Here is a 25,092-nt window from a genome sequence, read left to right as displayed (position 1 = left end):
GGTGAGATCCCAACTCAGGAAGGCACCAAGACGGGATAGGTTATGAGCCACACTATGGGGACCCTGCCTGCCACTGCCCGGGTGCAGAGCTTCAGGGGGCAGGCAGCTATGCAAAAGGACACAGCCCAAAGGCAGACTGGACTCAAAGGTGTGGAGGCCTTAAACGCTTTGGAACTTTTACCCTCAAGTCTGAAGTTGTTACAGAGGGGAAACAGCTTAGGCTGACCTTGGAGAAGGTGACAAGTGCTAACACCTTGACTGCTAATATGGCAGCAGTGACCATTTTTCTTCAAATACACGTTTTTAAAAAGCAGTACTAGAGACCACCCTTTATTGCAGTTTGTGGTAATTGCAGTATCAGTTTCAGTTTCAGGAAGTTTCAGGAAGAAATATGTTTGCACCTTAAAGAACTCAGACCCTCACCCAAAGAACAAAGTCATACAATATTTAAAAGTATAGACGCTCTCTTTGGGTAGGAGATAGAAATACAGTATTTATAGTATTTATAGTACATTACCAGAAAACGCAAGAATTCAATGACACCAACAGTGCCTACCCTACAGTTTGCCAAACACACTTGTTGGCTCTGCTTTTAAGACTGTGAGCCAACAAGAGTCTGTTCACTTGTAAGAGAACAGCCTCTGCATCTCAGCACAAGGTAAGCACCGTTTCCACACGAACTCTTGAAGCCTGGGTTTTCAGCCCGAACTGATGGTGACCACAGGACCCTGAAGCTGCTGCAGCATGGCTGACCATTCTCTGCAAAGACAGCCTGCAAAGAAACGAAGCATCAGTCTCACTTCCTACTCCAACCAACAGTTCTTCAGTGTGAAAAAGGTATCTTCAGAAACCATACATTCACCACTACACAATCTGCCGGTAATTCCAGCTATTTTGGGTGATTTCATCACGTGATACCCTTTTCCTGAGACTCTATTTTAACACCACTAGTTGTTTATTCATTCTACCACGGGGGAGGGGTCCTTGTCCTTGGACGCTTACCTCTCCGCGGGCCAAGCTGCAGCCGCTACCAGCTCTAACTCCACACCACCGATCACCGGTCTTTAGCACACACAACCTGGAGGGGAACGAACTGAGGCATCCCTAGACAGCAGGTAACAAAGGCAGAGAAAAGAGTTTTGCTCATGAGTCTCCCAACTACAAATTCCAGCCCATCCTAACAGGAGCCCTTTAAGAACCTACTGGGGGTGTTTTTTTTTTTTTTTGGTCCACGAAGCCATGTGAAGTCTGTAAGTCGTAACTGGCTTTTCTGGGTGTTGCAACCTCATTTCATCCCATCATTTTAACCCCACACCCCTCAGTGGTCATCTCCAAAGACGAGGAAAGCTACATCTCAGCAGACAGGCAACCGGCCCAGCATCTTAGAGCAGTGAGCTAACAGAACTCCCGGGTCTCCCCTGCCCTCTGGTCCACCGCCACCAGGAGCCGTATCCGTGTCTCCAGGATACACCCAGTGAAGGTCAAGGGCTACAGTAATACAAGGTTATTAGGTTGGCCGGATAAAAGTGCCACTACCTGACCTAACCGGAAGGTCACATCATCTAACGGCCACGCAAACGGTCCCACAGACCCAAGCTTACCTCAACGGCAGGCCAGTGCTCCCCCCTCGAACACTCAGCGGCAGGTCTCGATCTGATCACCCACTGGTGACCGCGCGGCACTCAGGTGCAACCTGGGTGAACAGACGAGAAAAGGTCACTGTTCAACCCAGACCAATCTACTCCAGGGCAGCGGCAGCTGGGCAGGACTTGTTGACCGCAGTCAGCCAGGAACGTTATCGTCAGTTATCGCTTCTGACGGCACTTCCTATAGGTCATCTCATCAGAGCAGTCAACACCTCCGTGCTCCCCAGCACCCTCCCGAAACCTGAAACTGAGCCCAATCCGGGCTTGAGGAACCACTGGGGCACTGGCCGCTTTAAACCAGGCATTATAACGGGGTTCACCTCTGGCGACAGCTGCGGCAGAGCAGCTCAGGGCCAGCAGCCGCCCCCTGCCATTGCTATTGCCACTCCAAGCGCCAGGCTACGCGTGCAGCGCAGCGGGGCACAATTGCTGCCCGATGCATCAGCTGTGAAGGGGCAGCCAATACCGGTGCGTTTACGCTAACAAAGGGAAAAGCGAAGTGAGGGATTCTAAGTCCTGCCCACACTGGGTCCTACCTCCGGGTGGGAGACCGCTCCCGGCCTGAAGGCGCTCCAAGGGACGTGCCACCTGGAACACGGGAGGGCGACACGCGTTAAGGGCACGCAGTGGCAGTGACCGCTGAGGCTCCCCCGACCGCGGTCAGAAAGGCATCCGTGTCTTGAGTTACCGCTTCTGCCGGCACTTCCTAACCCCAGATCATCAGCACCGTCGGGGAAGCCCTCCTCGACGTCCCACGCCCCACGCTCCCCCGGGCCGCGCTTACCCAGTCCTCCCGGGTTGGCGCACCTCCCACGCCGGGTCCGGGGAGCAGGGAACCGGCCTTCGGGGACCTCGGGCTCCGGAGTCGACGGCGGCGGCCACCCTGCCCGAGAGACACGCGCGCGGGCCTTGAGCCTCGATCCCCGGCAGCCCTGCCGGACTCTCCCCCACCGCCGCGCCCGCCCCGAAACCCGGAGACGCGCCATAGGGAGCCGCCCTGCGCCCCCCACAGTAGCTTCCCGAAAACTTCTTTCCAGGAATTAAGAAACCTTTAGCTCCTTCGCCCTCGCCGCCAGCTACTAGGCCCAACCACACACCCTACTCACCCCCATTTTCACGGTACCGGAAAGATCGTCCCGTTCGCGGCCTGGACTTTTAAGGAGTCGGAATATTCCATTCTTCACAGAAGGGAGGGTAATACTGGCAGAGACTCACGGGAACCTCCAGCCCCTTTCACGACGCAGACTCCGCCTCACCACCAGGGGACACCCCCCTCCGCTAGAGCCTATGGTCTCTTCCACGGCCCCGGGAATTCTGGGTCCCGCGGCGCGCTGGGTGTTCAGGGCGCATGCGCGGGGGCTGGACGGCCGCTTCTTAGCTCGGTGGTTTGGAGGCGGTTTCTCAGCCAGTGTGAGCTTCCGACTGCTCGCGTGGTAAATGAAGCTGTCGGGACCGCAGAGGCTGTTCTGAGGATCCCATGACAGACCACGCTGGAAACCCCGCGGAGCCGTGGCAGGCAGCAGGCGTTCGTAAAGTCGTAGCTGCTTCTCACTCTTCGGGCGGCCTGTCTGCTCTCTCCCCACGGCCATTGCCGAATATCGCGCCTGCGCGCCGACAGCTCGCATCACTCCCCTTGAGAATGACCTCTAAGGAGCGAGCCGACGTGTCTGAGCTGAAACCGCTTCCATCCTCTCCGCGCCTTCTCTCCTGACTCCTAGGACTCCCGCATCCGCTGCCCAGCGCACCGGCGATGGAAGCCTCTCCCTCTCCGCGCATGCGTTCCTTTCGGCCTGTGCCCGTGCTCCGGCCTCCCACTTACCAGCCGTTCAGTGCAATCGCATGTAGAAACGCTCACTACTCCGAGGGAGAGCAGTTCGTCCGGACGAGAAAAGTGGAAACGCTGTCGCGAGACAACTTTCTACTCTTAGACTTTTAAGGATTTTAATGGTGGGGCGGGGGCTCCAGCAAAAGCTTAGTCAGGGGGTTAAATAAACGGGTTCCTCGGTCTGCCCGAAGAATTTGGTAAAGGTGCTAAGGAGAGCATGGGGGGCAGCAAGGGTATCGGGGAAGAGGTGTCTGGAAGTTCGGGGTCAAAACCGTGGAGGACTTGGGGAGGCCAGCCAGGGCGTCCTGTGCGCACTGAAGGAGCCTCTTAAGCCTTCAGGGCACAGAAACATCCTAAGATGTTTCTCCCGCTTCCATCTTAGGAAGGCCCCTCTGCCTGCTGTGCAGAACAGCTTGGAGGGGCAGGAACTGAGCAGGCAGCCCAGAAGAGAAAAAAGCTAATAATCCAGGGCCTGAAGGAAGCCATGGAGCTCAAAAGCTTTGAGAGGGATCTTGGACGTGGCTTTAAGGGATGTCTGGCAGAGGAAGGAGCAGTGGCTGTTTTGCCTGTGTCTACCACCGCATATCTGTCATGACAGCGGGCACAGCACCCAGGAAAAGGACCACCCCGAGGCTGGGGGTCAGCAGGGAAGGGTCCCCTGTGCCTGAGTGAGGCTGAGAGTAGCCCAGCCCCAGACAGAAATGCTCACCCGAGACGTGCAGATTGTCAACCAGCCCCAGAGCCCATGAACGTCACTTAAATAATGTTTCCAGGAGAGTTCGTGATGAGAAAATATTTATTTACATTTGCCACCGAAGGTCCCTGGAGGCCCAGAGCCACCAGGTAGGGCTGGGAAGGTCCCCTGACTCTGTCCTGAATCTGGGCCGTTACTGGGACTTTAAGAGCTGGAGGGACAGCTGATCTTCCTCCGAGGCAGTGTCCTCCTCTACTTGGGAGGCTGGGGCCGGATTCTTCAAGGTGCCTGTAAATAGGATGGAGAGTGCTGTGGCTTGGCCCTTGGGCTGTGTCCCCAGGAGGACGAACGGGAGGTGGCCCAGCCATGGAAGCACATACTCTGTGTCCAGCAGGTAATCCCGAAGTCCCCAACAATCCCTCTCTCTACTTCCCCCTTCCATAAGCATTTCCTGAACCCCGGCTTGGTGCCAGTCGGGGGCTTCCTCCCAGGAGTTCAACGTCCCTTGTGGTAGAAACCAGGGCACCTGAGACTTGCTGAAGAGCTGGAGGGAAGTGAGAACTGTTCAGGGAGCTCCGAGGGAACCCAAGCTGTAAGGAAGGCAGCAGATTTGGACACCCAGAGGAGCGGGAATGACACTTCCACAGAGAGCCAGGGAAAGCAAAGAACAGGGAGCACCGCGGAGGGACTGGATGTCGGAGGGACTGGATGTCGCCTGGAGGGAGGTGTCGGAAATGGGCGGGATTATAGCACTGGATATTCCCCTCCGCACTGAGGAGTGAGTCCTTCCTGGCAGTGGGAGGCGTGGAGCGTGGGCCTCGTGTAGTTTCTGTCTGCCTCAGAGAGACTTGTCTAAAGGAGATGGGGCAGCCTGAGCCCAGCAGTGGTGCAGAAGGGGGAGAAATGAGGGGTGAGGGCAGAGGGGTGAGTGGGTGCCTGGGAGCGGGACACCGAGCAGAAATCTTCAAGGCCTCTTGCCTGGGTGAGGAGGTGTGGGATTACACACACACACTACCTGGTAGGGTAACCCCACGGCCGTTCCTATCGGGAATTTCCAGTTGGAAGCCCCAGCAAGCAATGGGTGTGGGATTGGGGTGTGGAATTCTTGGGGCAAGATGAGGGGCAAGGTGACTTTCAGAGTCTCAGCATTAAAGTGACAGGGGCAGGACTCAGGGGAACGGAGACAAAAAGAGGGCAGGCAGAAAACCTATGGGTTTGTGAGGGCCACGGTCACCTGGTCACCGGGGACTCAGGAGCCTGGGAGACCAGCAGGCTTTGTAGCCAGAGTCTGGAGGAACCTCCCTACACAGGGGTCAGAGGTGATGCACGTGCTGTCGTGGGGAGTTTGAAGTGGGAACTACCGAAGGTTCTAGAAAGGACATGCTGTGGAGAAAGTTAAGCCTCAGAACTGGCCTCTGGGTGGGAAGAAGGAGCCAAGACCCATCCTGGTGGAAGGCAGCAGGGTAGAGACAGGAGGGGCTGTCCCCACACGAGAATGGACAGGACGCAGCCCAGGACAGTGGGGGGGAAAGCATCAGAAGTAACTTCTCAGGGCTGTGGGGGCTAGGGGCTCCTGTAGCCGGGGAAAGCTGGGGATCGACAAGCCTGGCCTATCAGTGGAGGCTCAGGGAGATGCCGCCGAAGCTGCGGGATAGGTAGGGGCCCCTCTCTAACCTCCCCGGCTGGGTCCCCAGGCTCAGCCCAGGCCTGGCGCTGGAGGGACCCGCAGAACAGGCCCAGAGGCAGGAGGTGAGGGCAGGTTTCGGGCTGGAGCGGGGAAGCGCCAACAGCCTCGGAGTGTCTCCCAGGTGACCGCCTGAAGCAGGCCAGTAAGGAGGTGGGAGTGGAGAGGAAAGGCGGGAAATGATCTTAGTGGGGCAAGCCTTGGGGACGGAGGAGGTCCTGGCCCAGACTCTGCATGGCTGTGTGGCCGCGCGGACTGACTCTCTCCAGGGCAGGACTCCGGCCACCGCGGCTACTCACCAGGCACGGCTGGCCCTGACGGCTCCTCACACAGGGACGGCAGCGTCTGCTCCCACGAGGCCCAGTTCACCTCCTCCACCCTGAGGGCCACAGAGCAGCTCTGAGGCTCCGGGAAGCCACCCGGGCTCCACGCTCCGGCCCAGGAGAGGGGCGCGCGGAGACAGGGTAGACACGGGGACTGGGAGGAGGATGGGCTTTGGCCACCCCTTCTCCCCCGACACTGAGCCACCCACCATCCCACTGTGTGTGCATTTGCCACCAGGCTCTCTGTCCCGTGGAAGACGTTTTCCGTGGGAGGGTTGTCGCCTCTGTGGCCAGGCTGGGAGAGTGGGCAGAGCAGACCAGCCGGGGCAAGGCTAGTGTGCTGTGACCCGACGGTCCCGCTGGCTTCCCGGCCTCCCAACTGTTCCCCATTTCATCCCACGGAGTAGGTCGGGAGCAGCCAGGGCGGGGACAGGCGGTAAGTGGGAGGCCTGGGCCGATGAGATCCAGCATCCCTGACCTCGCCTGCCTGGGGTAGAGTGCCTGGTGCTCCTAGGCCCTGCCTTTCCCGCCAGACCTGCCTCCTGGCAGCTGTCCCCTGGCTTTTAAGAGGGCACGGCGGAAGAAAAGAGTAAGGCCGGGGCCGCCAGTCAAAGAGCATGTGACTTGATCTCCAGGCCATGAGTTCGAGCCCCCCACTGGGCACAGAGATGACTAAGTAAAAATTTTTAGGGCGCCTGGGTGGGCCAGTGGGTTAAAGCCTCTGCCTTTGGCTCAGGTCTTGATCTCAGGGTCCTGGGATCGAGCCCCACATCGGGCTCTCTACTCGGTGGGGAGCCTGCTTCCTCCTCTCTCTCTGCCTGCCTCTCCGCCTACTTGTGATCTCTGTCTGTCAAATTAAAAAGTAAATAAATAAATGAAGAGTAAGGCTGGCCTGCCCCACAGCAGCCTCCAGGGGTCACGGGGTCAGCAAGGCCCCAGGCCTGCCCCTCACGGGCCTCCCTCCCTCACCTGAAGCACCAGCGCTCGTCGGGGCTGCCATCCGGCCTGGTGCCGACAGTCAGCTTCACACCGGCCCGCTGCTGCTTCCTCCTGCACCACCAGTAGCCGTTCTCCATCTCCAGGACAGAGATGGCTTTCTGCAGACAGAGGACACATCAGACAGTGGCCAGGAGGATACGTCCCGGCACTTGACAGTAACACCCGGGGCCTGCCCCACAGGTGGATAGGAGTCTCGCTCCAACGTTTGATTACCTGAGGGATGGAAGCCCCCTCAGCACCCCCCCCCCATCTCGGTTTCCCCACTTGCTGGTGGACGGGTGTCGGGAAGTCAGCCCATAATGCGTGCTCAACAATGACTTGCAGAGTTACAGATTCCAGAATTCCACACCACGAGGTGTAGGAGCTTGTCTGCTCTGCCCACACGGAGTCTGCCCCCGGCACAGGAGCGAATTAGGTGGGACACGGAACTTGCGGGTGAGGACGCCGGCTCAGAGAAGTAAGGGGCTTGCCCAAGGTCTACGGTGAATCGGTGAGAGTCCAGCTTCCCAGCAAGGCTCTTGGATCACCAACTGCCCGCCCCCACCCAACCCTTCTCTGGAGAAGCAGCAGCTACTGCTTGCAAGGTAGGCAGGTGTCTACATCAGCCCCCAGCTACAGGGGCCTCTGCGCCCCGACTCCCGCAGACTGGCCCGTCCCAGGACTGCACGTCCTGCCTCACCCACCAAGCCGACCCCATCGACCATATGAGAAACACAGAAGGCGAGCTGCGTGAGGGCAAGGATTCGATCTCGGTCTCTGCCGTGTGGTTCGCACCTAGAACCGGGCCGAGCCTCACGGCAGGCTCTCGAGGAGTCCTTGATCATGATCAAGATCACGACCCTGATTAACACATGGAGCCCCTACTAGGTGCCAGGCACCGTCCCAAGGGCTCTAGGTCTGTGAGCTTTCTCGATCCTCACAACAGTGCCGGGAAGGAAAGCGTGGGTGAGGGGGGCCCAGACCGCAGGCAGTGGGGGAGGGGAGCCGCCCACAGCACCTGCAGCTTCCAGATGCTCCAGCTGTCGGAGGCGACACTGTTGACCGTCTCGCTCATGAGGGCGATGAGCATGTTGAGCAGCAGGATGTAGGTGAGCAGCACGTAGGCCAGCAGCAGCAGGAGCACGACCCCGCGGAAGCGCAGCTGGTCCTGGAAGGCCAGCTCACCCATGCCGATCGTGAACTTGAACAGCTCCAAGGACGCGTCCAGGATGCCGCCGTAAGGGGTGGAGCTGCCCTCCTCCTCCGTCCCTCCTGCCCCAGGCTGTGCTGCTGCCTCCGTGACAGGGGGGCTCGTGGGGACCCTGGGGTCCTGGGCTTCCCGGCTCAGGCTCACTAGGGCTGCAGGAGGGAGGCAAGGGGGATCCTCAGCCTGGGGAGGCCAGGGGCAGCCCCCAGGGCATACGGACCGGGCAAGAGCTGGGCAGGGGCTAGAGGGGCGCCTTTACCTACAGCGAAGCCAAAAAGGAAGACTAAGTAGACGAGCAGGAAGCGGAGCAGGTCCCGCAGGATGACCTAGAACACACGGGTGCATCCAGGAGCCGGGGCGGGGGGCTGGGCCGTTGGGCCCGACCCCCAACCCCTGCCGCGGCCCTCACCACCCACACGCACAAAGGCGTGCAGACACAAGGCCTCGTGGAGCCACACGGAGTGGACCAGTCTTTAAAGAAACCTAATCAGGGGTGCCTGGGCGGCTCAGTCAGTTAGGTGCCCGACTCTGGATTTCAGCTCAGGCCATGATCTCAGGGTCATGAGATCGAGCCCCCGGTCTGCTTAAGATTCTCTCTCTCCCTCTGCCCCCTCCCACTCAGTGTCTCTCTCAAAAAAAACCCCCCAAAACCATAGAGCAATGTGCAATCTTCTCATCTGTCTCTCCAAGTGTTTTCACTTCCCCTACCACAATGTCCCCTGCAGCAGGGCTGACGAGTTGCCCATTTTGTTAGCGACCAAAGGAGCATACTCCAATGCTCAGAACAGGGCCTGGCCCACAGGACACACTTCCCAAACTTTTGCTGAATACATAAATGGATGCAGAAAAGTCCATGGGCCTAGATCTCCCAGGGCACAGGCGTGCAGACGAACTCTTGTGCACCGTGTCTGCCCCTGGGCTGTGCAAAGATGCACGTCCTCCCCGGGGCCACGTGTCTGCTTACCCGTGCAGAGCACTGACCCCTGAGGGCAGGTGCCTGCACGCCCATGCTCCGGCTTGCATTCCGAGAGCGCCTGGCCAGGTGAGCCGTGGAGGAGGGCGCTTGTCCGCTGAGGCCCAGAGGAGCCCTGCTGGAGGGCGGTGCTCAGCTTTGCCTGGTCAGGCTACTCCGGGGCCACCCCCGTCTCTCACCTTCTGGATCATGACACTGTAGATGCCCGTGTGTTGCAAGCCACGTGTATAGTAAAGCAGGTTGAGCCAGCCCAGCACCAGCGAGGACACAAGCAGGGGCAGGTACCACTCCACGGCCAGGAAGCACAGCACCTGGGACAGCACCGTGAGCAGGGCCTGGACCAGGCTGTGCAAGGACAGAATCTGGGTCAGTTTGCAGGCTGACCCCTGGCAAGGCTCCCCCTGACCCCCACTGGCCAGCGCTGACCACCGCTGCCTCTCCCGCCTCCACCTGATGGACGGGAAGGCCTCCTTCTGTCTGGGACCGGACCCCATCAGGTGCAGAGTGAGCACTCAGTACGGGGAGCTCTCAGGGACGGGAGCGGGAGGGCACTGCAGCCCCAGGCCGGACAGCCTGCGCTTTGGTCCCGGGCCCCTGGCACTCCCTGATGCTGCGTCCTCTCCTCTCAAGCCAGCCTGGAGCCTTCTGCCACACCAGCCTCTCCTGTCACCGCGGCCTGACACAGGGGAGGGAGGGAGGGCCCACGTACAACAGCAGCTCGAAGTAGCTGTCCACGAAGGAGATCCAGATGAAGAGATGGCGCCTCCAGAAATACCACAGCTGTGGGAGAAGGGGCAGAGGGCGTGTCCCAGGCCACGGAGCACCGAGCAGCCCTGCTGCCCCACTGTGGGGCCTTGGTCCGGGCTCCCCACTGTGCCCCCTGCCTGCGGGCCTGGCTCTGTGACATCAGGGGCTCAGGCAGCCTCTTGGACTCTGGGGGAGGGGGGGAGTGTGGAACTCATAAATCCTGCTGACCCCTGAGAGAGCTTTGAAGCCTGTTTCCAGAACGTTCACCTCCCCCCCCCTCCACAGACTCCCAGACAATGCCAGGGGCCTCAGAGCTCCCCGTGGATCCTGATGAAGAACTCGCTCACTACTCCTGGTGAGGGGAACAGCTCCCTCTCCTCCCCTCCCCCCATCTTGCAGAGACACCCCTGGACGCCAGTCCCCCTGGTCCCGAAGTTCTGTCCACTCTGAGGCTCAGTTTCTCCTCAAAAGGCCCTGCCAGGGGAGTCGACCTGAGCCTGCCTGCCCCATCCTGTCTGTGGTCCCCACGTGAGGAAGGAATGGCCCAGCCAAGGGACCTGGGGGCGGGAGCTTCCAGCTCCGTTCCTCGGGGAGCAGAGGCCGGGGAATCACAGAGGCCACGGGCTACCCCACAGGCACCGCAGAAAGCACGGCAGGGAGTTGCCAGCCCCAGAAGCCGAGGCGTTCAGCTGCCCTGAGGCTGCTAGGGGCGGGCCTGGGTAGAGGATTCGGTCTCTGTGGTTTTCAGGGAATGAAGGCAGGTCGGGGAGCGCCGGGAGCCACAGAGTTGCGGAGTTGAGGGGTGGGGGCGGGGGAGGGACCGGAAGAGCCCTCACCTGGCCCACGAGGATGTAGATGCCCCCAAGCAGAATCAGGATGTGGCCGAGCAGCAGCAGGGAGTCTCCAGCAGTCACTTGCCGGAGGAAGAGGGCCTGTGGGGGAGAGTCTGGTAGGACCTGGGGCCTGGAGTCCCCTGCCGACAGGGAGACTCTCGGCGGAGCTGCGGACAGACCACGCAGAGCAGCACAGGGAGCACGGGCTCAGCGGCAGGACCCCCAGCCCACCCCGGATTCTAGCCTGTCACAGAGACACACTGACGTGGTTCTGAGGGTGGGGTCCGGCGCCAGACTGCCCAGGTTCAAATCCCAACCCCCGCACTTACAGCCTGTGTGGCCCTGGGTGAGTTACTTCACCTCTCTGTGCATCCCTTCCCTCCACTGTAAACTGGGAGACGGTAACAGCTGTCACCTCTGAGGGTTGTTGTGAGCAATGATTAAGTCAGTTAACGCAAGTCACTTCCTTAGAATACCGTCTCCCGAGTGGCGAGCACTGGGCCAGTATCCTTGCTTTCCCCACAGCGTGGGCTTCCGTACCGTCACCCGCTGAGGCCGAGCCCGGGCTTATCACTCAAGCGGTCACAGCCTCGGTGTGGGGATCTGCAGACGGGGCTGCCCCCCCCACCATCATCCTCCCAGGTCGCTCCCAGGAGGCCTCCCCTAGAATGTGCCCCTCCCGGGCCTTGCCTTCTCCAGGGCCGGCTGGTGGTAGGCAACCAAGGTGAAGAGGACGGTGTAGATCAAGTAACACAGGAAGTTGAAGAAGAACTTGGGGATGAGCAGATCCCATTTCGCCTGCAATAGCTTGTTCAGTGGCTCTAAAATCACCATTCGGTGCCGGTCCTGGGGATGGGAATGTGAGAGCAAGGGTCAGGCTCAGGTCAGGCTCAATGCAAGGGCTGAGGGAAATGGAGGCGGGGTTGGGGGGGCAAATGAGCCCTCCCCACCGACCTCCACCCCACCCGCATGGCTATGGGTTGACGGAGCGCCTCATCCTCCAGCCCCAAGCAGGGGCCAGTCAACAGGCTGCCCGTGGTTGCCCCCACGCCCCCTGCCTGCTCCCCAGGTCAGGTGGGACTGGTGTGTGGAACGAGCATGGGGCCGGGGGCGGGGGCACATCCTCACTGGCACAGTCCCAGGGCAGCTTCGGTCCCGCGGGCAGCCCTGAAGGGTGGACCTTACAGGGAGCCGGGCCAGGTTCCCTTACGCACACGCCGGCCCCGCTGGGCTCACCGGTCTTCTGCAATGAAAGGCGATGATCTCCAGCACTGAGTTCTCCTCCCAGCTGTCCACGGAGGCCAGGTCATACAACGACACCCGGACTGGCCCGTAGCACCACTCCGTAAACTTGCGGGAAAGTGACTGGAACGGCTCGGGGAACTCCCGCTGCAGGATGTGCTTGAAAATCTGCAGTGGGGGTGAGGGCGCATGAGCCGGGCCTGCACGGCTACCTCCTACCACTGACCTTGGGTGGGGAGAGGGGGTGGCTGGGAAACAGCACCCCTCAGAGCTGCCCACCACCTGCAGAGCTGCACGCAGACACACACACACACCCAGACGCACGGGTCCTTGTGCATATGAATGCTCACATATCCCACATGCTCAGCCACGACATAAACACTCCCGTCCACTCACGTATGTCCAGGTCTCAGGGAACCTGGCTCTTCCTTCCCCACTTCTGTCCCAAGGCCTCTTTCCTGGACTCCCTACTGGCAGAGGGACCACCAGCCCAGGGCTCCTGGAGGCCCCCTGAGATGTGTCCACTTCTGTGGTCAGAGCTCAGCGCTTCCAACGTACTAGAAAGCATCCCTAAGTTGAACAGGTTAAGAGGCAATTTGGTTTTGGCGTGCCTGGCTGACTCAGTTAGTGAAGCATGTGGCCTTTGATCTCAGGGTCATGAGTGTGAGCCCCTCACACCACCATGGGTGTAGAGATTACTCAAAAGAGAAGAAGCAGCCAGGCACCTCGGTGGCTCAGTCGGCTGGATGTCTGCCTTTGGCTCAAGTGATGGTCTCAGGGTCCTGGGATTGAGTCCCGCATCAGGATCCCTGTTCAACGAGGGGTCTGCTTCTCCCTTTCCCTCTGCCCCTCCCCCTTGCTCATTCTCTCTTTCTCAAATAAATAAATAAAAATATTTTTGTTTAATATTTTATTTATTTATTTAACAGAGAGAGATCACAAGTAGGCAGAGAGGCAAGCAGAGAGAGGAGGAAGCAGGCTGCCCACTGAGCAGAGACCCGATGTGGGGCTCAATCCCAGCACCCTGAAATCATGTCCTGGGCCGAAGGCAGAGGCCTAACCCACTGAGCCACCCAGGCACCCCAATAAATAAAAATCTTAAAAAAAAAAAGAGAGAGAGAGAAGCAACTTGGTTTTACAAATGAGGAATGGGGAAAGGGAAGGCCACCCAGCCATGCCTCTGGACAACAAAGGGAGGTTCCCTTTGGAACCCAGGTTCCCCAGGAAACTTGGGGAATAAAATAGTAAAACTTCCATTTATGATTTTTTTAATGTTTATTTTTATCTTAACCCTTTAAAAGGCCTGTGTTCGAAGCATGGGGCCCTGTGTAAAATGAACAGGTTGCCCACCGTGGAGCCCCGCTGATAATTAGGCTCAGACAACCTACTGGTTGTCATTTGAAAAAAAAGTAGAGCTGAGTCATGCTTCCTTTTTGTACCAAAATAACTTCCAGACAAATCAGTTTTAGGCATTAAAAATAAAACTGCAAAGTCTGGAGGAAAATATGGCTACAGAATATATATGTATACGCACACACACAAGCTCATATATATATATATGTGGATGGATGTAAGATACATATATCATCTTATATCTATACCCGTGTATAGATATAAGATATATATATCATCTTATATATATACATGTATGTATATATACATACACACACACAGCCTTATAGAAGGTATTAAACAGTAGCAAAGGGTGCCTGGGTGGCTCAGTGGTTTAAAGCCTCTGCCTTCCGCTCGGGTCATGATCCTGGGATCGAGCCCCACATCGGGCTCTCTGCTCAGCAGGGAGCCTGTTTCCTCCTCTCTCTCTGCCTGCCTCTCTGCCTACTTGTGATCTCTGTCTGTCAAATAAATAAATAAAATCTTAAAAAAAAAAAAACCAGTAGCAAAACCAAGGAATTCTAAAGGAAAAGATAATTAGAGTTGTGTATATATAGGAAAATGTAAAATTTCTGCAGGACAAAAATCCCATAAGAAATGTTTTTATGGGACGCCTGGGTAGCTCAGTCTGTTAAGCGGCCGGCTCTTGGTTTCGGTTCAGGTCATGATCTCCGGGTCCCGGGATGGAGCCCCATGTGGGGTTCCCTGCTTAGCAGGGAGTCGGCTTCTCCCTCTCCCTCTGCCCCTCCCCCTGCTTGTGTGCATTGTCTCCCTCTCTCAAATAAATCAATCAAATCTTTAAAAAAAAAAAAAAGTGGGGAGACCCGTGATCTATGTAGAAGACCACTCCTGGCTCTTTCTGCAGAAAATTCAGAGTAAGTCCTGTTGGTTCCTGGAAAGGTGGGGAGGGGATGGGGGCTAGCTAGGTACCCACCTCGATTTTGCCCTCCTTGGCAGCCAGCTTCAGGGGCGTGAGTCCCTGCAGGTTGGGGATGTCCTCGAGCTGCACTGTGGGGCAGAGGTGGGCCCCCTCGCGGAGAAGCCTGTCATACATGTCGATCACCAGGGCACTGTTCTCGGTTGAGTTGTCTGCGATCATCACCAAGGCGTGCAGCACCGTGTTGCCGAGGGAGTCGGCGGCCTGCAGGCTGGCGGGCTGATGCTCATTATTCAGCAGGTAGGTCACCACGTCCCACTGGTTGGTGCATGCGGCCAGAGAGAGTGGCAGCTCGCCTGGGGACCAAGGCGGGGCAGCTTGAGCCTCAGGCCTCCCAGCTTCCACCTGACTGCTCCTCATGCTCCCAGGACAGAAGGCCAGGCCTCCTTCAGGAGAGACAGCCACCCATAGGAGAGGAGGAAACGCTGCCTTGGGATCCCGGGCCCTCCCAGGTCTGTACTATGAGGGAAGACGGTCCCAGGCACCGTGAAGGGCAGCTGTGCCTTTTCCACTGGTGAAGGCGGCCCTGTCCAGCTCTTGACCTAAGGGAGTGGCGACCATGACTCTTTACCATCTAAAGGAGCGGAACATGGAGCGCCTAGGTGGTGCAGTCGGCTAAGCTTTTGGCTCAGGTGGTGATCTCAGGGTCGCGGGATCGAGCCTGGGGCCGGGCTCCACATTCACTGCAGAGTGTGCTGAAGACTCTCTCTCCCTCTCCTTTGCCCCTCCCCTGCCAGGCTCTCTCCCTCTCCTTTTGCCCCTCCCCCACCAGGCTCACTTGCTGGCTCTCTCTAAAACGAATAAATCTTTAAAAAATTACAATACAGGGGCACCTGGGTGGCTCAGTGGGTTAAGCCTCTGCCTTCAGCCCAGGTCTGGTCTCAGGGTCCTGGGATCGAGCCCCGCATCGGGCTCCCTGTTCAGTGGGGAGCCTGCTTCCCTCCTCTCTCTCTGGCTACATGTGATCTCTCTCTGTGTGTCAAATAAATAGATAAAATCTTAAAAAAAAAAATTAAAATACAGGGCGCCTGGGTGGCTGAGTTGTTGGGCGGCTGTCTTCCGCTCAGGTCATGATCCCGGAGTCCCGGGATGGAGTCCAGCATCGGGCTCCCAGCTCCATGGGGAGTCTGCTTCTCCCTCTGACCTTCTACCCTCTCGTGCTCTCTCTCACTGTCTCTCGCAAATAAAAATAAATAAAATCTTTAAAAATAAAACAACCCTGTCTGGTCAGGTTTCCCACACACCAGTTCTGCCAGCCCCTTCCCCTCGCCCCGGTCTGGGTGTGGATGTGGGGAGCTTCCTTGCCCAGACAGGGCTAAAACATCTCCTAAGACAAACTGCTTCTGCAGGCAGCCCAGTGATTAGAAGCATGAGCCCTTGGGGTCAGACAGCTCTGCACTCATTACCCAGGTGACCTTGAACACGGCCTTAATCCCCTCCACCCCTCAATTCATCCAAGAAAGGCTCCTCACCAAAGTAGAAGCAAGTCCCCTGGCTCTTTTTCTGGAAGAAGTGGCCGCAGGCCCGGGCATGCACATCGGCCCCATTCTCCACCAAGAGCTGCACACACTGCAGACTCCTCTTCTCGATGGCAATGTGCAGGGCGCTGTGGCCTCGGTAGTACTCATCCGTGCATTGGGCGTTGACCAGGGGCTGGGGGTTGCCAGAGTCCCGGTCGATCTGGAGCAAGGGCAGGATGCAGGCGTTGGCTCCATCCCGAAGGTTCAACACGGCCTTCATCAGGCAAGTCTTGCCCGTGGAGCCCTCTGCGGGAGAAGAGGAGGGGAAGGGGCACCAGGGTGCTCAGATGGGGAGTGGCTGGGCTGCCCAGGAGCCTGCACAGCGAGCCCATGCAGGGGGATAAAAAAAGATTGCCACACAGGACTGGTGGAACCAGAGTCAGGCCGCAGGGTTAGTAAGTCTTGAGTCAACAGGTATTAAGATACCAACAGGGGGCGCCTGGGTGGCTCAGTCGTTAAGCATCTGCCTTCGGCTTAGGTCATGATCCCAGCCAGGGTGGTGGGATCGAGCCCCGCATCAGGCTCCCGGCTCAGCAGAAAACCTGCTTCTCCCTCTCCCACTCCTCCTGCTTGTGCCCCCTCTCTCACTGTCTTTCTCTGCCTGTCAAATAAATAAATAAAATACCGACAGATATGACTGTAATTTCTGCCTCAAAGGTAAGTTTCTAAGACATAATTTGTTGTACATGCAACACGGTCTACACAAGACCATTTAGAGCAACATTAGGTGGTTCTACCCCTTAATGGCTCTGTCTCCTTGGGCAGGTCACACGGCCTTCCTTAACCTCAGTTTTCCTGACTGTGAAATGGGACTATTCCAGGGTTGTTCTAAGTGCCCAGTGGAATTATATACAGAATTTTTAGCACCCAGAGGGCCTGGCACAGAGTATGTGGAGGCCAAAAACGACACACGACCTTAAACGGCCATCATTAAGGAATTCGTTAGCTAAACTGTGGTAAATGTACACAACGGAAACCTCTGTGGTTTCCGTGACTGACTTAGAGGTCTGTGTACTGAAGTGGAAAGTAGGAGATATAGCATATGGCACGACCCGTCACGTAAGTATGTACCTAATATATTTAAACGCTTTGAAAAGATCGACGCCAAATCATTAACAGGGATCTGGGATGTCTTTCTGTTTTACCTCAGCTTTACACATACCATTACTACCGGAATCTTCTAGAATACACAAATCTTGTTTTTCTAACCAGACCAAACGATCAAGATACTTCGATCTGGGGTAAAAAATGTTCTGAGATGGGTCAAGTGTATGGTATGTGTGTTACATCTCAACAACGCTGTTATACACAAAGAAAAGAAAAAGAAAACAATGCGCCGAGGAAGCCTGTGAGTATCCATTTGGCCAATGAAATGGGCTGAGGACGGCAGAGGTAGGCCAGGAGCCTGTGGGATGGGTGGACATGGGAGGCACAGCCATGACCAAAACGAGGCATTCGGGCTGGAGGGTTGCTGAGAACTGCCCCTTGGCTCTTGACCAAGGTCAAGGCCAACCCGTCTGCCAAGTCTCAGCACAGCAGTCAGGGCGCATGGGCTCTGGCCCGCAGGGCAGACCTACCTGTGTACTCTGAGTCGGTGAGGTACTTGCTGGTCCGGGACAGGTACTCTGGTAACCCAGTCAGATCCTTGGGAACACCCCGGGCAACCGCGCTGAAGAGCCGATCACGGTCAAAGCGGTTTGGGTCCGGCTGGCTGTGGGGATGTGACTTGTGTCTGATGCTGTGGAAGAACCATGGTCCCCTCGGGAAGCCCCCATCCCGGGGAGCCCTTTCATGGAGTCCTGTGTGCACCTTGCAGGCTCATGAGCCCTGGGGAGCCTTTCTGAGGACCTCTTCCTCCCAGGACAGACCGAGGACTCACTGAGAGACCCGAGAAAGGGAGACGGGCCTGTCCGTCTGTCCGGGGCATAGCCCCCAGCACCCCCGTGACTCCAGGCAGAACAGATAGAGTCTGGTCTCAGGTGCTTATCATTTGCTGGTTGACTTGATGATTTCACAACAGGCTCCTGATTCCAGAGGGAGGATTTCAGCACAGGAACGTGTCATGCCCTTGACCTGGAATCCGGGTCGGGATGGGACCACATGTGCAGAACTGGGGCTCACATGGCGGGGGAGGGGTGTCTAACTAACTCCAGACCCTGACTGCTAACCTCCAGGCAGAGTCTAGGCTAGGCAGACAGAGGTTTCTCAGAGACACGGGGGCCCAGCGCTGAAACCTATCAGATACTCACCAGAGTTTGACTGAGAAGCCACCTTTTGGGGAAATGCTATAACTCTTTAGCATTTAGAAGTTTCTTGTGACAGGGAAGGGGAAGGAGCGGGGGGACCCCTCCTGGGGATGCCCCCTGTGCTGGGGGCTCCTGGAACCATGGTCAGCAGATATGAAGGGACAAACAAAGGTGAGGGGCTCTTTGATTCCCTGGAGAGTCTCAGGTCCTGGCTTCGCCAAGGAAGGCTTTGGTGACTGATGAATGGGGGATTGTTGGGCTCAGTCATGTGTTAAAGCTATAGCTGTGTGACTGAGAGAGCCATGCCCTGTCTCTTCCACGGCAGGAAGTTGGGTGTCCGCCTGGCCTGGCCAGACACACCCTCATCTCCCCAGCAGGCCACGTGGCCACACCATGACCGAGAGGGCCGTGCGGGTGACTAGGGAGCCCTACGGGCAGTCTGGCTGGGGGAATTGGCCATTTGGACAAAACACTTCCTGTCATAGGATGGCATCACCGTCTTGGGGTAGGGCAGCCCAGTGACAGGCCTATCAGGGAGGCTCCTGGCTCCCAGAAGCCTCACGCATATCCTCTCCTGGCCTGGTCTGAATCTGACCGTGGCCTTCCAACACCAGTGATACAGGGCGGGGGGTCTCCGGGCTGGGCAGCCAAGGGCTGGTGCCCCATCTCAGGCACAAGGATGGAGGCTTTCCTGACGGAGTCCCGCCTTGCCAGCCTCGTACATCGGATTTCACACTGAGGGGACAACCGCACACACCCGAAGGGGCACGGGGGCTGGGCCAGGCCACCAAGTCTGACTCCGGGTCGTCCACTGGTGGGGAGCGCCCCCCGCCCCGAGTCCCGCCCCCGTTTGCTGCCTCACCTGACACCCGCTGGTTTGCGGTACGGGAGTCTCACTCTGATCTGAGGGGAGGACTTGCGGTCCTCCCCCTGGAACGGCGACTCCATGGGCGGTGGCCCATCCCCGTGGCCGGGCTTTCCTCTGCCCGCCTCACCGCCATCTTCTTGGTCTCCATCCCATGTCTGGAGCCTGAACGCCGGAGGGCTGGAGGGCGAGGCCATCCTCGGGCAAGGAGGCTGCTCTGTCCGGCTCAGACCCCGGCGACAGGGCTGTCAGAAGCTCCTTCTTCTTCGCAGCCCGGGTAGGGGTAGGAGGTCCAGCTGAGGCCTGCAGAAAGACAAGTTTCGAAGCTGAGTCCGAGTAGACCCAGTCACCGAGTCAGCCCAACGGGACAAGGAATGAGCCGTGAGGGAGGCAGGCAGAGGGTGAGGAGAGAGAGGAGGCCCCTGGTGTGAGCTTGGACCATGGAAGAGCAGGGACCCAACGGGTCTGCCTGTGGACGCAGTCCCACGGGAAGCGTTGAGATTGTCCCTGACTGTCCCTCCGGGACTTCCTGGGATCTGAGAGGCCACAGCCGCTGATCCAGGAAAACAGACTCTCGGGTTCACCGCGTGAACCTTTCTCTCCATCACATCCTGTCCAGTGGCCAACACTCACAGCAGATGAGAGTGCCGTTGGAGGCTTGAGGCGGGCCCTTCAACCTCCCGCCGCAGAACGGAGCGTGCGGAGGGGGGGAAACGGTTGGAGAACCGTCTACTAAACCTCCGATTTTGCTACCAGGACGACTACGGCCCGGAAAGGGGAAGTGACTTTCCCAGGGTGGTCAGCTGTTGGCAGACCCTGGTCTGAAACCACAGACAGACAGCACGCTCCCGTGACGGTCTTCTTCAGTTCTCAGTCTCTCTCGGGGCCCATCCCTGTTTTCAGTCTGACTCATCTCTGAAGGCGTCAGATGCCGGCTCTCTCTGTGCTGTTGGGTCTGTGGGGGCTTCAGAGAGGGGAGGGAGACCCCTCGCTGGAGGCCCAAGCTCCCCCTGACAGACGAGCCCACCTCAGGTCCTACATGGGGCTGGGGGCTTTGACATGTCTTCACAGGAGAATGGGAACCGTAGTCCCCACCTCGTGGCAAGGTGTGGGGCCCGGGTGGGGGGAGCCGTTAGGGGGAAGACTATGTACCCGACCCTGGGGAGGAGCAGGAAGAAGGAAGAAGGGCCAGCGGTGCGCCAGGGGACAGCTGGGCGGGAGCAGGGGGCCGGAAGCAGAGAGAGCATGGGGAAGGAAAAGAAGGGCCAGAAGTAGAGAGGGTGGATGGTGGCCGGGCTTGGGCTGTGTCCCGTCCAGCTTCAGGCTCCCACAGCCCTCAGGGACCTGGAGGTGGGGGTGGGGGTGGCATGGGCCGGATCTGGCTGGCCGCCTCCGCATGCGGGGTTTTTTGTTGTTCATCAGTTTGGTTTTGGTTTTTTACTTCAACGTGAGCCACCATCTTTCTGTCCAATCTGGGGCATCCTCCCCAAGCCACACACCGTTTCGCCCGGCGAGTGTCCCTCACCATCCCCCTCCCTGCCCCCCAGTCTGCCTCCCCGAGGACCCATGGCCAAGCGTCAGCGGCAACAGCTATACCTGTCCAGCCCCCGCCCGGCCTGGGGCCTGACCCCCACCCGGCGCAGTCCAGGTGGAAGCCGGAGCCCCTCCAAGACCCTGGCTCGGGGCCGAAGGAGCAGGGAGCCCCGCCCTCGGGCTTCGCCGCCCTGATCAGTCGCTGTCGGGTCAAGGCCGCCCCTGCCCCGGTGCCGGGATCGCCCCCCGACTTACCGGGCAGCGCGGCCGAGGCTAGGGCGCGGCGTCCGGGGCGGCGGACCGCTGGGATCCCGGGCCTCCGGCGCTGCAGGGGCTGCGGGGGAAGTGGAGCCGGGAGCGCGGCGGGCGCTGCCAGCCCGGAGCGCGGCACCCCCGGGAGCGCGGCACCCCCACGCCTGCTCCGAGCTCCGCCAGCCGGCTGCGCTCTCAGGGTCTCGGCGTCTCCGCACCCTCAGCCCCCCCGGCCCGCCGGCATGGAGTGGGGTAGGGGGATCCTTGCCGGGTCGGGACAGGAGGGCCATCGGTGAGTGACCCTCTGGACCACTGGCCACACCCTGCTCCCGGGAGACACGCCCCGCTCCCCGCCCCCACCGTCTAGCCGGGAGGGCCCCGGTGGGGGTGGGGCAAGCAGAGGCCACCCTTGGGTGCGGGGCCTTGCCTCCGGCGGGAGGTGGAGTGGGGGGTTCCCGCCCCACGGTGCTGCCGTCTGCCTCCTTCCGTGCCCCACCACAGGGCCTCCGGGGGTCATGTGGCTCCGACTGGGAACTGGAGGGACCCACCGCGGGGCGGACAGAACGAATGCGGACGGGCCCGGGGACAGGAGAGACGCAGCCGAGCACACGACCCTGGGAATGCACGCCTCCCACCCAGCTAGCAGTCGGAGGGGCTTTTCCCACCCGCCGGGGCTTTCCCCAGCGCCCAGCCCCCCGGCCCCCCAGCCCCCCAGCCGGGGACACACTTCCTTTCGCCAAAGGCGCTTCCAGCACCAACCAGCAGGGGCGACAGGGAAGCCCCCAGGTAAGGCCGAAAGCGTAACTCCGGGCCACGCCCTGGTAGGGACGAATTCCGCACTAGGGTTTAGGGACTCAGTCACCCTCCAAGGAGACCTAGGACACCTTCCTCTTTCCAGCTCCCTAAAATCCAGTCCCCTCCCCAAACCGGCCAAATGGTCTCTTTCTCCGTCTGACCCAAACAACTATCATCTCTGCCCGGGGAGACGGCAGGCGTCCCCCAAGGGGTCTCCCTGCTCCACACCAGCCCTACCTTCCTACTCCATTCTCCCTACAGCACCTGGAAGGATCTTTGGATCTTTGGAAAACCTGATCACCCCCACTCCCCTGCTTAATCCCACCTCCCACCCCCAACCCATCGCTTCCCCTGGGCTTCAAATAAAATGCAAACTCTACACCATAACCCTGGGCAGTCTAGATGTTTTCTCCACCGTCATGTCTCATTGCAACCCTGTCTTGCAGGTTACACTCTAGACCTGCGCTGTCCCACTGGGTAGTCACTAACCACAGGGGCTATTTAAATGTAAATCAATTATAATGAAACAAGATTAAACATTCAGTTCTCCAGTCGTGGCAGCCACATTTCGAAGACTCAATAGTCACATGTGGTTACTGGCTACCATACTGGATGGCCCAGATACAGAACTTCTCCATCATTGCAGAGAACTCCCCCGGACACGTGGCTCTAGACACTGGAACGTATTTCAGTCTCTCCACTATGTCATGCCCCCTTCTGTTGCCTCCAAGCCTTGCGCAAGTTGGTGCACCTGCCAGGAACAACCCTCCCCGCCCCCCCCCCCAACACGGCCCTTGTTCTAGCCAACTCCTACTCATCTGTTGTCGCTCCATTTAAACATCAGTTCCTCTGGGTAGCCCTTCCTAGACCCTGGACCAGGTTGGGGGGTCCCACCATGTGCTCTCATGACACTTAGTACCTCCCTGATCATACTTCACTATCCATTATTGATAACATCTGTCTGGCTCCACCTGTAATAATAACAGACGCCTACTAAGCGCTCAGCACAGACGCAGGCACACTGCGCCCGTGCTTTATGTGCAACTCCCGGAGCAGCCTCATTTCACACACCGGCAAACTAAGGCTGGGCAGGGTTAGGCACCTTGTCCAAAGCCAGAGGGCTGGGATGAGACAAAGCAAGGTTTGAAATCCAGGGCCACGCGCTTACGCACCAAGCTCTACAAGGGACAAGGTTTTGCTTTTTTTTTTTTCCCCCATGACCTCCGTATCTCCATATCCCAGCAGCCTGCTTGTGCTCAAGAAGCCTTTTATTTTCCCCTCAAGAAGGCTTTGAATGACTGGATGGCTAATCGTAATGCAGAGGACATTACTGTGTTGTTGGGGAAACACTGAGGAGTGAGTGGATACACTTACGTCCTTCGGAGGCATCACCATGTCAGGTGACCCTGACAACTGGGCTGAAAACCCCGGTTGCAAATAGTTTATAAAAAGTTCTCAGATCTCAGCCATCAGGGAAAGGCAAATAAAAACCACAATGAGTGCCTGGGTGGCTCCGTGGGTTAAATCCTCTGCCTTTGGCTCAGGTCATGATCCCAGGGTCCTGGGATCGAGCCCCGAATAGGGCTCTCTGCTCAGCAGGGAGCCTGCTTCCTTCTCTCTCTCTCTGCCTGCCTCTCTGCCTACTCGTGATCTCTGTCTGTCAAATAAATAAATAAAATCTTTAAAAAATAAAAATAAAATGTGCAGGGCTTCTTTTGGAGGAAGTGAAAATGTCCTCAACTTGACTGTGATGACAGTGGCCCGAGCCTGTAAATACACCAAAGACCACTGAACTGTGCATTTCCATCGGTGAACCGTAAACAAGTTCTACCTTAGAAAAGAAGGCCTCTGAGCAGGAAAGAATGCCTGTGTTTTTAGTGGAAAATGAATCAGGCAGAAAAGCAAGTCTTCCTCAATTCCAAGGTTACTGGATTTCTATTTCAAGAAACTTCCCCAGTCCAGTCTCCATGTAAGGAAAATCTCCTCTAAGAAGACTTTACAGCTCTGTGTTTCATTTCACACTGAGCCACTTTTTATAAAGGCATGTTTCTTTTCTTTGAATTTATTTTCATAATCAATTTTAACAAAAACAAGAAAAAGGTCACAAAAATGTGTAACAAAGGTATCTTTTGGAGGAGGGAGTTAAGAATCAAGGTTGGGACACCTGGCTGGCTCAGTCAGTAAACTCAGGATCCTGAGTTCAAGCCCCAGTTTAGGTGTAGAGCTTACGTTAAAAAAAAAAAAAAAAAAAAAAAAAAGGATCAAGAATGGGAAAGCAACTTCCTTTTCAATGTGTATCCTTTATACTATTTGATTTTTTTTTCCATTGACTTTTAAAAAAATATGGAATCTCTTGAGTTAAAGCAATCCTCACATAGGCAAGATCTGGGCAAACTCTGTGCATCATTAATGTAAATTCTAAGGAGAGGTGGGTGAGAGGGGTTCAGAGTCTGGAAGGTGGGAATTGTTCTGGCCTTAGAGGGAAGGAAGGGTAGGACTTGGGGGGAGCCGGGTGAACAAGCCAGGACCCATGCCTAAAGCTTTTGCTTCTCCTTGTGCCAATCCCAAAACTTGGTCCAGAGCCTGGGCTGGGCGATGTTTACTGGCCAGATACATGCAGCCTCCGTGAGCATCTCTGTGTCTGGAACTGACAGAAAAGGCATAGAAATAAGCCCCTTTAGGAACCTGGACAGGCTTCCTGGTACAGCGCAGAGAGAGACTGGAGTTTAGCAAGCTCACAGTGGGAGAAAAAAAATGCTAGGTGAGGTGACCCTGGTCCTCAGCGAGACAGGGACCCTTAGAGGGCCACCAAGGCCAAGAGCTCCACCCGGAGAAGGGGACTAAACTCCTGCCGGTGTGAGTACAGCCTGCTGGCCTGGGGGAATTCTCCTCTCGTGGAAAGTGAGCTGCCCCTTCCCACACCTCCTGAGCCCCAGAGGCCACTGCTTGGCCAGACCCCTATGTGGGACCTTTCCCCCCAGGATCCAGAACAGCCACATCCAGGCCCGGGGCTACATCTGGGAGCCCAGTCCCAGGTCAGCTCTAGGGGATTTCCCCAACCTTGGGCTGGAGCTGGGCCCTGTTTTCAAAAGGCCCTGCTACTGCCTAATGGATTTTTGATTTTACTAATGAGAAGATCAGGAGAAAGGGATGTCATCTGAGAGGCCAGAACTGAGAAAGGGGGGATAAGGGTGTGGAGCCCGAGTCAAGGTAAAGATGGGGCAGAGAGAGGCAGCGCGGGTCTCAGCGACAGGACAGAGAAGAGAGACACAGCCCGGGGCGGGACAGGCCAGAACCCGCGACAGAGACGAGGCGAAAGGGCAGACGCGGGCGGGGTCGGTCCGGCCGAGAACCGAGAACGCAGCAGATAGGCTGAGAGCAAGGATGACCCGGGCTGCGT

At 57.7% G+C, this 25,092-nt stretch overlaps 1 protein-coding gene and 3 non-coding genes across 8 annotated transcripts; all 4 read right to left on the bottom strand.

Moving 5' to 3' along the window:
• Positions 1 to 314: 314 nt before the first annotated feature.
• On the bottom strand, positions 315 to 22,239 carry TRPV2 (transient receptor potential cation channel subfamily V member 2). Of its 5 annotated transcripts, none has more exons than XM_045984054.1 (20): positions 20,901 to 22,239; positions 19,131 to 19,415; positions 17,579 to 17,718; positions 15,954 to 16,247; positions 14,479 to 14,777; positions 12,147 to 12,320; positions 11,601 to 11,756; positions 10,914 to 11,009; positions 10,040 to 10,110; positions 9,510 to 9,675; positions 8,617 to 8,683; positions 8,169 to 8,509; positions 7,142 to 7,269; positions 6,149 to 6,228; positions 2,753 to 4,453; positions 2,431 to 2,529; positions 2,183 to 2,234; positions 1,602 to 1,693; positions 1,003 to 1,104; positions 315 to 772 (listed from the first exon to the last, which is right to left on the bottom strand). In XM_045984054.1, the coding sequence occupies exons 2-15, from the start codon at positions 19,307 to 19,309 to the stop codon at positions 4,359 to 4,361; spliced, it is 2,286 nt and encodes a 761-aa protein (XP_045840010.1). In that variant the 5' UTR covers positions 19,310 to 19,415; positions 20,901 to 22,239; the 3' UTR covers positions 315 to 772; positions 1,003 to 1,104; positions 1,602 to 1,693; positions 2,183 to 2,234; positions 2,431 to 2,529; positions 2,753 to 4,358. The 5 variants fall into 5 exon arrangements, with proteins under 5 accessions (XP_045840010.1, XP_045840009.1, XP_045840006.1 ...); XM_045984053.1 differs by having other exon boundaries at positions 17,579 to 17,715; positions 19,128 to 19,415; positions 20,901 to 22,238; XM_045984050.1 differs by having other exon boundaries at positions 17,579 to 17,712; positions 19,110 to 19,415; positions 20,901 to 22,231.
• Positions 842 to 913, bottom strand: LOC123930375. The gene has a single exon (XR_006816086.1). It is a non-coding gene; the product is annotated as a small nucleolar RNA SNORD65 (small nucleolar RNA).
• Positions 1,781 to 1,850, bottom strand: LOC123930357. Its single transcript, XR_006816070.1, has one exon. It is a non-coding gene; the product is annotated as a small nucleolar RNA SNORD49 (small nucleolar RNA).
• On the bottom strand, positions 2,305 to 2,374 carry LOC123930358. Its single transcript, XR_006816071.1, has one exon. It is a non-coding gene; the product is annotated as a small nucleolar RNA SNORD49 (small nucleolar RNA).
• Positions 22,240 to 25,092: the final 2,853 nt, after the last annotated feature.

This window comes from Meles meles, chromosome 18, assembly GCF_922984935.1.
Source record: "Meles meles chromosome 18, mMelMel3.1 paternal haplotype, whole genome shotgun sequence".
Lineage (NCBI taxonomy): Eukaryota > Metazoa > Chordata > Mammalia > Carnivora > Mustelidae > Meles > Meles meles.
The sequence above is the reverse complement of the archived record's forward strand: the minus strand, read 5'-3'. Positions and strand labels throughout refer to the sequence as shown.